The 12,437-nt window shown below is 37.9% G+C and overlaps 1 protein-coding gene across 6 annotated transcripts in view; it reads left to right on the top strand.

Moving 5' to 3' along the window:
• Positions 1 to 12,437, top strand: part of SCAI (suppressor of cancer cell invasion) — a 121,904-nt gene that overhangs the window by 79,061 nt on the left and 30,406 nt on the right. For 5 of the 6 annotated variants that reach the window (XR_006269558.1, XR_006269557.1, XM_043469549.1 and 2 more), the window contains 5 exons: positions 695 to 796; positions 1,397 to 1,498; positions 2,737 to 2,815; positions 4,541 to 4,640; positions 6,544 to 6,625. Coding sequence is in view for 4 of the 6 variants with exons in the window: in XM_043469549.1 (XP_043325484.1) it covers positions 695 to 796; positions 1,397 to 1,498; positions 2,737 to 2,815; positions 4,541 to 4,640; positions 6,544 to 6,625 (465 nt within the window). In the remaining 2 variants the exon portion in view is untranslated. The remainder of the gene's footprint in view (positions 1 to 694; positions 797 to 1,396; positions 1,499 to 2,736; positions 2,816 to 4,540; positions 4,641 to 6,543; positions 6,626 to 12,437) is intronic. The other variant, XM_043469548.1, reaches the window with a different exon arrangement.

The raw sequence follows: 12,437 nt of genomic DNA, 5'->3' as shown, positions 1-12,437 counted from the left end.
CAGTTTTTTTGTTTGTTTGTTTTTGTTTTGTTGCCATGCCATGTGGCTTGTGAGAATCTTAGTTCTCCAAATAGTGACTGAAATCAGGGCCTCGGCTATGAGAGCTCTGAGTCCTAAACACTGGACTGCCAGGGGATTCCCGGGATACAGACTTAAACATCATGTAGTGCCAAAATGTAATAAAGTGATTTTAAAATGGGCCATGGTCGTACTTCAGCCTCACTGTTTTACCAACAGCCAGCATGTTTTATGGGATATAATATAGGTCTCCGTGTTTACATGACTGCTTTTTAAAAGAAAAAAAAAAAAAACCTGCCTGTGGAGGGACTTCCCTGCTGGTCCAAGTGGTTAAGATCTGCACTTCCACTTCAATACCTGGTTGGGAAAGATCCTTCATGCATTGTGGTGTGCCAAAAAAAAACAAAACAAAACTGGAAATTGATGGATTAATAGATAGGGCAAGATGTTACAAAGCAAATATAAAGAAATGTTAATGTTATGGAATCTGGCTATTGAGCATTTGGGTGTCACTGTATAATTTTTTTCAACTTTCTTTTAAATTTTTTCATAATAAAATGCTGGAGAATAAAATATCCTGTGTCATCAGGTACATATGAAAGTCAAAAGTAACAACGGGATTAAACACTTTAAGGTCTCTGTACTACATTAATGGTCAAACTTGTTTTCCTTGCAGGTTAAGTTCAGTGAACTAACTGTTGACATGTTCCGGATGTTACAAGCCCTGGAAAGGGAGCCAATGAATTTAGCTTCCCAGATGAATAAACCAGGAATGCAGGTGATTTTTCTCCCTACGTTTGCAGTTTGCTGCTTCTGCTCCTCATGGAATGCTATTATTCAGCAAATGCCACGAGTGTGAATAAAGAACTCTGATGAGACACAGGAGAGAAAGATAAGCATAATGACAGTTTTAAAAAAAGATATTTGATAAAGAGGATGGTAAAAATAGACATTGATAATCCATGCGTCAAGTGCGTTTTGTACAGCCATTCCTCTGTATCCACGAGGCATTGGTTCTAGGAACCCTCTGGATATCAAAACTTTCAGAAGTTTCAAGATGTTCAGATGTTCAAGCATATAAAGTTTTTGCATAATGTTTATATATAACCTATACACATCCTCCCATATTCGTTAAATCATCTCTAGATTACTTGTAACATCTAACAGAATGTAAATTACATGTAAATAGCTATAAATACAATGTAAATGTTATGTATATAGTTGCTGGTGCACAGCAAATTTAAGTTTTGAATTTTGGAACTTCCTGGAAAATTGTTTTCAAATATTTTTGATCTGTGGTGGGGTGAATCCATGGATGCGGAACCTATGGATGCAGAGGACCAACTGTGTTTGCATTGTTTTCTGTGTGTAAATATAGGAATCAGCTGACAAGCCTACCAGGCGAGAAAACCCGCACAAGTATCTGCTCTACAAACCAACCTTCAGCCAACTATACACTTTCTTAGCAGCATCTTTTAAGGTATATATCATCCAGTACTTCTTACTATGTAAGGGGGAAATATGGCTTAAATGGAATCTGAGAGTCACTCTTACCTTGAATATTTGAGTCAAGAATTTAGGAAAAATATGAAAATGAAAACTGACTTTAGAATATCCTAATCGTAGCTATTTTTGGAGTAGAAATTGCGTATGACATCAGGAATGATCCCTACCATTAATTAATGAGAATATTGATTAATTATCATTCTGCTTCATCTGCATTTTTCTTACTCAGCTGCTTTAGGCCTAACAGTCAATGCAGAACTGAAAAGCAGGAGCAGATTGTGTAGGTGTGTTCCAAATTCAGGCTACTCTGGGAAACATTTTGGTCATCTGAAAGAACCACGGAGTAGGGGATTCCGCTCAGTTTGTATAGAGAAAGGCACAGACAGAAGCTTGTCTTTCAGACCTGTAGTCGAGATCTTTATGTCTCTGTTTTAAGTTTTTCAAACATTCTTTACATGATGAGGTTTTTGAAGCAGAGAATATCTTCAAAACTTTGGGCTGTAGTTGTAGATTAATAATGAATCTCTGCTTTGTAGACAGTTGCAAGTTGGAAGTAACAAGTATGATTTTTCTCTTGAAGAAGACCATAATATGTTACATTAGGTCCTCTTTTCCCCACAGCTTAATTATGTGTTTATTTTTGGCTGTGCTGTGTCTTTGTTGTTGCACGGACTTTTCTCCACTTGCAGTGAGCAGGGGCTAGTTGTGGTGCCTGGGCTTCTCACTGCGGTGACCTTTCTTCTCGCGGAGCACAGGCTCTAGAGGGCACGGGCCCAGTAGTTGTGGTTAGAGGGACAAGTGTAGCACACGCGCTACACTGACTGGCTCAGCGTGTGCCTACCCTGTGCCGGCAGGCGCGGGTAACACGTTGAACCCCATTCGTGATGGGGATTGGGGATTGCAATTATTCCCCATGAACGAGGAATTCCCAGTAAGTGCAGGTCGTAAGCTTACGTTGATTAAGTCCCTGCCCTTTGTACACAGCGCCCGTGGCTGCTACTGATTGGATGGCTTAGTAAGCTCCCGGACTTAGTTGCACGTGGAATCTTCCCAAACCAGGGATCAAACCCATGTCTCTTGCATTGACAGGTAGATTCTTTACTTGTGAGCCTCTAGGGAAGCCCTCCTCACAACTTTAAAATGTCACAAACTTTAAATGAAACTGTTGTTTTCTGTTTGTTGTTTTGTATGTGTGATTTTCTTTCATTTCAGGAGCTGCCTGCCAATAGCGTGCTTCTGATTTACCTGTCAGCCACTGGCGTTTTCCCCACAGGTCGTTCTGATAGTGAAGGTACAATAAAGGAATGCTCCCTGTTGTGAGCAGGGCTTGAATTCTCTTTATTTTCTACAAGGTGATGGCCCATGGCCCGTGAACCGTCTCACGCTTTCTAGAGAGGCTCCTAAATTTGAAACTTGGTCTATTTGCTGAATTGGCAGTCTTGTAGATACCTATTTTATTTGCTGAAGTCTTATACAGTGAAGTAAAAAAAATCAGTAAATTCACATACTGCATACATACATCGCTAACAAATTTGCTAAAAGCAAACATATATATATATATTATACAGGGACTAACCAATTACTGCTTCACATCATTGAATTTTTCTGAGCCTTTTGTGCGTTAGAGAATCTGGTCAGCGGCTTCACTGTGGCTGAAAGTCTTGTAGAAATCAGTGCACTTTTGTAACTGTGAAAGTTCAAGTCCTTGACACGATTTTGTTTTGTGTCCTTTCTTTGGTCTTACCAATTCAATCTGTAGAATATTGGGATGCTATTTCAGAATAAAACTGTGAAATGGTCCAGAACATATGAGTTTAGAATATATGAAATTGGTCGAAATTGATGAGTAACTTGAAAGTAAACAAGGCGGTTAAATCTTTATCTGGACAGAAATTCTTTTCTTAACATCCTTAGCATTTTCCTCCTCATTTGTTTGTTGAAATTTGCATTCCTTTATACAATGCATGTCCCTGCCATCTTCCTTGCATGACCTACAGATCCTCTTAAAGTGTTAAAATGAAAACAAAACAAAATAAATCTCAATCTTTTCACTGCAGTAGTTTTTTAAGGGATAAAGCATAACATTGATATTAAAAGTGTTGCAAAATCATGAACTAATTTTTTGGTAATAAAGTTAGTGATTTTGTTTGTAAATAATTATTTCCATGTCTTATAACATGCTATTAAATCAAATATTCTGCACCCCCACCTAACATGTTGATATCTCTTGTTTTACTTTTTTCAAAGTACAGTAGGTACTAACGGAATGGGCCTTTGAGAGAGACTATTTCTCACATCTCATAGTTGCTGTTCCATTTACACAAGAGTTTGACTAACTGATAGCGCCAGTGGGAAAAGGCTAATTCCTGAACTGGAATTGCAGTGGTTGATAAAATAGTCATGATAATGGAGTTTTCCCCTACACTGATATTTGGCAGTTCTTTTCTTACATGAAGTTTTTGTCAATGAGAATTTTCAAGTCCTATTCAAAGATTTCCCTACATTTTACAATTAGTGACTCACTTAAATTTAAGAAGTCATTGAACCTGGGTCTCCCCCATTGCAGGCAGTCTTTACTGTCTGAGCCACCAGGGAAGCCCTAAAATTACACTTTAAAAAATCATTAGGACTTCATTCTGCAACTCTTTTATCTAAGTAATTTTATTTGTTGAACTTGAGATTTTAATTTTGATTGAAATGAAAAGATCATTTTGAACATCCCAGATCTCCATCCCCCTTTTTTTTTAAACCCAGAATAATGGGATACAGTAGATTTTTGTTTTGTTTCTCATTATTATCTGAAGAACTAATGACAATGATCTTTTAAAATGCTGAAACAGGCAACATGCTGAAATACTGAAATTCTGTGTTAAACTGAAGTGTTAAATTTTAAATTAATAAAAATGTTTTTTAATTATCTTCCACTTGTATCAGTGAGAGATTCACCCAGTACCTTTGTACATGTTAATGTTACTCTCCAACTGAAGTCTAGGATTCTTCCCTTCTGTCTTTACAGGTCCTTATGATTTTGGAGGGGTACTTACTAATAGTAACCGAGATATTATAAATGGAGATGCCATCCACAAACGAAATCAGTCCCACAAGGAAATGCATTGGTATGTATTCTGGTGTCTTTCCCTATTATAAAAATTAAAGTTATACCTTATAATATGTTAAGTGAAGTGGGGACTGTTTTATAGTACTAGAAATGTCCCCTCAGACAACTGTTCATAACACTTATATGGATTCCAGCAATATTTCAGGCTCTGACTATCTTAGGCATTTAGAATTGTTGGCTTATATTTAAAAAATTTTTATTGAGTATCTGTTATATGTCAGGCACCATTAAGTCACTGGTGATCTGTTCATTCAAGTTGGAGGAGGTAATAAATATGTACATAAATAATAACTCAGGACATGATGCATGTTAATATCAACATAAACATTTTAATATAAGGTTCTGTTGGCATAATATAGCAAAACTCAAGTTAGCTGTATGATTTCAGGTAAATTTCATCCATGAAAGTTTGCTCAGCACATTCACTGCTTGTTCTGTTATTGGCTCTAGGATTTCTGTAGCTGAGAGATAGCAATTTTATTATAGAGGAAACTGGACTTGCTTGAAACTGCATTTCTAATAACACTTTACATAAAAACATAGCTCTTCAAATTAAAGAGCGGCTAAGGAAGGGTAGAGAGGGAAATGTTTCAATTATTACACGTTAATAGTGAAAGATTCCCCAAGCCATATGTTGGTGCTATAGTTGACCTTAACTTGTAAGTGATTTATATTAGAAAAACCTGTATTTGAGATATATTGGGGTTTGATGATACTGCTCATTGACACATCATTTTGTATATTTACATTTACATTAATATTTATATACATACATGCATTGTCCACTAACCCTGGGAAAGAACATGCACACCAATACTGTGATCTTAAGAAGTGACCCTCAAATGCATGTTACTGGACTTTGGGTCTAGTAGTTCTTCCGTGGACCAGTGAATCTGTATCTATAACAAGCACCCCAGCTGATTCCGATGCAAATGTCCAGAGGAAATGCAGGCAATAATAAGAGGGGAGCCCTCACTTACCGTCTGCAAAATTGAGATATAGCTTAAAATAGCAGTCCCCAACCTTTTGGGCACTAGGGACAGGTTTTGTGGAAGACAATTGTTCCACTGTGCGGGGTGGAGGAGATGGTTTTTGGATGATTCAAGCGTATTACTTGCATTGTGCACCATATTTCTATTATTATTATATCAACTCCAACTCAGATCATTAGGCATTAGATCCCAGAGTTGGAGACCCGTGGCTTAAAACATTAAAAATATTTAAATTGGATATGGATTTTGAAAGACTCATTGAAATAGAAATCTGGTTGTGTTATTGCATTTTCTCTTCAGTACCTGTTCTTAGGAGGAACTTTTTAAAATACTAGATAAGTTCCTAAATGCTGACTTCTGAGATTTTCATGTGTGTTTAATCCATCTTTAAATATATAGATTTCTCTTTAGCTTGAATATTCTCTTTTAAAAGTATTTATTTATTATTCATTTGGCTGTGCCAGGTCTTTGTTGCAGCATGCAGAAGCTTTCATTGTGAGACGCAGGCGTCTCTCTGGTTGTGGCTTGTGGGCTCTCGCGGGCAGGCTCAGCAGTTGTAGCACAACCGTGGCATGTGGCATCTTAGTTCTCTGACCAGGGGTCAAAGCCATGTCCTCTGCATTGAAAAGTGGATTCTTAACCACTGGACCAGCAGGGAAGTCCCTAGCTTGAATATTCTTGAATAATAATTATGTCTTGTTTTTTTTTTTCTCCCAAATAAAACTGCTCACTTGTCTACCCCAATAAATACAGACTTTTTTGGTCTTCTACTTAATTAACTTTTGTTTTTCTCTCAGTGCTGTGGTGAAAAAGAGATGTGAGTAGACCAAACTGAAGAATAAGATTTCTGAGGCTCGGCTGATAGAGTTATACAGTCATTCATTGTTACCGTCGTTGTTGTTTTCCCAGCCTCCACCCTGGAGATCTCTACCCCTTCACAAGGAAGCCGCTCTTCATCATTGTGGATTCGTCCAACAGTGTTGCTTACAAGGTAAGTTCCGCGCACTCCATCGCACATTAGACGCTACAGCACCACCCCGAGGTAACCAACCTGAACATGTGCCTTTTTATTTTGCTTTATTTTATTTAATTTTACACAATTTGTATTTAGTCTTTCTTTTCTTTTGAGGTTGTGCATGCTAGTCAGGATCTGGTGCTATGACTAGAAACAAGAAGAAAACGCATGAATGGACACTCAGTGGAAAATAATAAATCCTCCTGCAGGAAAAAAATATTCAAGATTTCCAAGATCTCTGGTGGGAGGTTTATTTTTGTTATATAACGCAGAATAATTTTCTTTTATAGAGGTGGAACTATATGGGCAAGTTTTCTTTTCCAGTTTTCATACCTTTTCCCCTCTACACACTGAGCTACTATAGTTTAAGTGAAATTTCTGTCCCATGTTATGTAGTTACAGTCATTGAATATCTACACAAATTGTTTTAGATGCACTTAATTTTTTTTTTTTTAATTTGTGAAGTAAATGAAAAATGATGATGACCCTGGATGCTGAAATAAGTAGCAGGGACCGAATGTGAAAATTCCTTGTTCTGTATTTTGCTCTTGAAACAGGTTTTCAATGGCTGTGTAAAGAATGGCAGCAGCAAGACCCTTTAAAGTTGGATGTTATAATTCAAACTGTAATATTTACAGGAAAATGAAAACAGGAGTTTTTGGAGTCCTTTGTATGTAGTTGGAATATTTCATTAGTGGTCAGTATGCTCAGAAATATGCTAGAAACACTGATCTGCCAATTAAAGTTATTTCTTTTGTAGGTGTTCATATAAATAAATGGAGAAGCAAACATTAATAGGTTTATATCAGAATAGCAATAGAAATGTCTGCTAGCAAAGAAAGCTGACCCCATTCTTATGTTTTCCATCTAATTTTCATGCTTAGTTTCACTTTTTTAAGTCTGAATTTCAGGAGCATCCAATCCACCCTAAATTGTTCAGCATGTTTCCTGCTACCCATTTTGTCCAGTTTAACATTATAGCTTTTGATTTTTAGGAAAATTAGCTATGTACTTTCTTAAGTCATGTGTGTACTGTTGTAATTTTTTTATCTTTTTGAGAGAGTGGTAAACTGCTGAAGGAAAAGGTTTATTCGCTACCCCAATTAAACATATAAGCCAGAGGAGTCCAGGCATTTTGTGTCTTCACAGTGTTCAAAAAAGTGTTCTGTGTCTTTGTCAGTGAAAAGGAGTCACTTGCTTCAGTTTAATGATGTAACAGAGTATGTTGATGCACCAGATCAAGTGCATTGCTTGCTATGATCTAGTGTGCATTTAAAGTACTCTAGCAGTCTGTTAATTTCTACTTAATTTAATTGGACATTATTTGATACCATCTTTTATAATCTCAAGAATATCATTCATGTTATGTACTTGTTCTTTCCAGTGTCGTTTGGATGTAGAATGAGTATTGGATGTTGATTGTTAAAAAACACCACTGTGCATAATTGGAATTATATATCATGATATAATTCTAGATTTCTATATCCTGAGCCCCAGGATAACCTTGGAATAATGGAAAGATTTTTATGTTTGTTTGGTGTTGATGGCACAGGCACTATTACTCCTCTAAAAAATTAAATTATCAAGAACAAACTGATCATTAGAAGTGAAATGGGGAGCCCATATGCAGTGGGCAAATCAGAGGCTTAACTAATGAACTGCCAGGAAAGTCCTGTACAATGGTTTTAACAGCTAAGCCACACAGTAAAGTTTTTCTTTCCTGTGCAACTTTCTACTTTGCCTGGAGAAAATAACATTTTCTTTGCTCCTTGTTTTTTTTTTTCCCCCCGAACTTATCACAAATTCAACCCCAAGCTCCTCACCAGTCCTCTAATCTTTCCGGTTGTTCAGATGCATCATTTTATCTCTGGGACAAATTATCTCTCAGAGCCTCTGGACTAGTGCCCTCTACATATACTACACAGCTCTCATCCCAGAATCTCTTTTTATTATTATTCTGGGAATTCTTTATCTCTCTTTTATATTGGATCCCCTGTTTCCTGAATCCCCTGTCTTCCTCTTGGACACTCTATTACTGTCTCATTTGGTTTATTCTTTCATTTTGGTGCAGCATCTCTAGCAAAATCGAGCCTTCTGGGAAAGGATGAATATGAGATAAAACGATCGAAGTCTCACACTTCTGCAAATGTCTTTGATTTACCCTCACACCTGAACGGTGGTTTTGGTATCAGAAGTTATTTCCCTTCAGAATTTGGGAAACATTGTTGCATTGCTTTCTATCTTCAATATTTCTAGTATTTCTTTCTTTTTTTTTTTCCCTAGTATTTCTTAAGAAGTACAAAGCATTCTAATTCTGGATCTTTCATATGACCTTTGTTCAGTCCCTGGAAACGTATAGGCTCTTATCTTTGTCACTAGTGTTTTCAACTTCTTAACAGAGTGCCCTGGTCTGGCTTTACTTTTAACTATGGTACTTGGCATGTACTTCGTACATGTACTTTCAGTCTGGAAATTCTGCCCGTTTTCTTGAATTTTTTCAGTGATTTCCTCCCCTCTGTTTTCTTCTTTTGAGAATTTTTGTCATTCAAGTATTGGACCTTCTGGTCTAGTCCTCAGATTTTTTTTGCCTTTTATGTTCCATCTTCCAGTCTTTTGCTCATTAGGAAATTCCTTTGCCTTTATCTTCTAAACCTTTTATTGAGCTTTTCATTTGTTTTCTGGATGTTTCTTTCATAAAGACATGGATGGGTGTGTGTAAGACATATGTACGTGCACATATGTAATTGGTTTTTATCCTGGTTGAAATATGCTGTCTTTCCTTTGAGAACGTCAAGGATCATTTTAAAAATTCTCTCTTCATGGTATCTCTCTCCTCCATTATGATTTGCTTCTAGTGCTTTTCCTGCATATTTCATTTTAGAGACTCATAATTTTTGTTTTTCTGATCAGATTTAATAATGGAAGCTAGCACAATGGTTGGAATCTCTGAGGTTATAGGCAGGGTCGTCACAGTGAGCTTCTCAGTGTGACAGTCTAGCTCAGGAGCCATGGACCAGTACCTCCTGTCAGATCAGCAGCAGCATTCAAGTTAGAAATAAAGTTCACATAAATGTAATACTCTTAAGTTATCCCGAAACCATCCCTGCACCCCCAGTCTTCCACGAAATCAGTCCCTGGTGCCAAAAAGGTTGGGGACTGCTGATCTAGCTGGGCCTTTTTGTTGAGTCGTTTCGGGTGTCAGAATCTTTAGGTCTTTCTTCATGGTCTGGTCATACTCACTGGAGCAGACTCAACTGTTCTGCCCAGAATGTAAAGATCGATTAGCATTATGCTCTGTTCTCCTTGAAGTCTGTGTGAGTTTATATTAATATCTGCTTATACGTGTATCTTTATATACCCAGTGCCTCATACTTAAAAAATTCTTAATAAATATATGTTGAATGATTATATGAAGATAGGGACCATTATCCTTATTTATAGTTGAGGAAACTGCCCATGGAGCTTAAATATCTTGCTTGATTGATTCCAGCAGTCTTTCCCATTTCAGTGCTCAAGCTGTTTCTACATTTAGAAAGAGAGACGCTTTTCATGCTAGTCTGAGCCTCGTTTCAGAGGAGAGGATTGAAACGCCAAGATCTCTTAACAGAACAAGTATATCCCACACGTTAACTCTCAAATTTCCATCAGGGTCTAGGCCTCATCTGCAGTGATGTAGTACTAGTGGGGTTAAAAAAAACAATAACTACTATCATTTTGGCCAACACTTCTTTCAGTTCTACTCCCCCCCCCCCCCTTTGGAAGAAGAAAATCCTTTGAGTATTTAATTATTTATGACAGAGCTGGATGCCTGCCAGTGAACATGACTTATACATTTGTCAAAACAGCCATATTTATCTCAACAGTTTTTGTCCTAAAGTGCTTGGCTGGTGTCTGTACGTTGCTGTGGTCTATGAAGGCATACACACAAAATTACCTAAGAGTTCTTCCGATAGTCAGCCTCACTCACTCCCATTTCCTCCATGCCACTTTGAAAGACCATCTCTTCATTTGTGTTGTTGTGTGGTTATTTAGGTTTTGTTTCTTTTATATTTAACCTATTGGGAGTTGCTGGACTTCTTGAATTTGTAGGTTAGAGTTTTTCATTACTGCTGGAAAACTCTTAGCCATTATCTCTTCAGACCTTGGCCATGCTCCAGCTCCTCTCTCATCTCTTTCTGGACCTCTGATTCTTTTAATTCATACATCATTCTCACTGTGTCATCCATGTCTCTTGACCTCTCTTCTCTATTTTCTATCTTTTCATTTCTCTGGCTGAAACTTGGATGATTTCTTTCAGTTTAGCTTTCAGTTCACAAATTCCTTTTTTTTCAGCTGTGACTAACTTGGATATTAAACTCATTTATTGAGTTTTATGTTAGCTGTGGTATTTTTCATTTCAGAAAGTTTTATTTGGTTCTTTTTTCAAGTGATTCATTGCCCTTTTTATTGTTCCCTATTTTCTGTTTTCATGTTTCTTCTTTATTTCTTTAAACTTAATAGGCCTACTTATCATATTATTTATTATCCACCTGGTAATTCTTACACCTGAAATCTGCTTTTGCTGCCCAAAGACGCCTGTTGCTGTTTCTGTATCCTGGTATGCTTGATTATCTTTGAATCAATTATTCTTGTATCCTTAACATTCTCTGTGATAAAGTCACTGAACCCTAGAATGATGATATTTTCATCCAGAGAGGATCTGCATGTGCTTGGGGACTATGTGTTTGGGATTACCTCAGTTCAGTTCAGTTGCTCAGTTGTGTCCGACTCTTTGCGACCCCATGAATCGCAGCACGCCAGGCCTCCCTGTCCATCACCAACTCCTGGAGTTTACTCAAACTCATGCCCATCAAGTCGGTGATGCCATCCAGCCATCTCATCCTCTGTCGTCCCCTTCTCCTCCTGCCCCCAATCCCTCCCAGCATCCAAGGGTCTTTTCCAATGAGTCAACTCTTCACATAGGGTGGCCAAAGTATTGGAGTTTCAGCTTCAGCATCAGTCCATCCAATGAACACCCAGCACTGATCTCCTTTAGGATGGACTGGTTGGATCTCCTTGCAGTCGAAGGGACTCTCAAGAGTCTTCTCCAACACCACAGTTCAAAAGCATCAATTCTTCGGCGCTCAGCTTTCTGCACAGTCCAACTCTCACATCCATACATGACCACTGGAAAAACCATAGCCTTGGCCAGACGGACCTTTGTTGGCAAAATAATGTCTCTGCTTTTTAACATGCTAGCTAGGTTGGTCATAACTTTCCTTCCAAGGAGTAAGCATCTTTTAATTTCATGGTGGCAGTCACCATCCGCAGTGGTTTTGGAGCCCCAAAAAATAAAGTCTGACACTGTTTCCACTGTCTCCCCATCTATTTGCCATGAAGTGATGGGACCAGATGCCATGATCTTAGTTTTCTGAATGTTAAGCTTTAAGCCAACTTTTTCACTCTCCTCTTTCACTTTCATCAAGAGCCTTTTCAGTTCCTCTTCACTCTCTGCCATAGGGTGGTGTCATCTGCATATCTGAGGTTTTTGGTATTTCTCCGCAATCTTGATTGCCAGATTGTGCTATTCCAGCCAGTGTTTCTCAATGATGTACTCTGCATGTAGTTCAAATAAGCAGGGTACAATATACAAGCCTTCACGTACTCCTTTTACTATTGGAACCATGTCTGTTTGTTCCATGTCCAGTTCTAACTGTTGCTTCCTGACCAGCATACAGGTTTCTCAAGAGGCAGGTCAGGTGGTCTGGTATTCCCATCTCTTTCAGAATTTTCCACAGTTTATTGTGAT

The sequence above is a fragment of the Cervus canadensis genome, chromosome 5 (genome assembly GCF_019320065.1).
Source record: "Cervus canadensis isolate Bull #8, Minnesota chromosome 5, ASM1932006v1, whole genome shotgun sequence".
Lineage (NCBI taxonomy): Eukaryota > Metazoa > Chordata > Mammalia > Artiodactyla > Cervidae > Cervus > Cervus canadensis.
The sequence above is the reverse complement of the archived record's forward strand: the minus strand, read 5'-3'. Positions and strand labels throughout refer to the sequence as shown.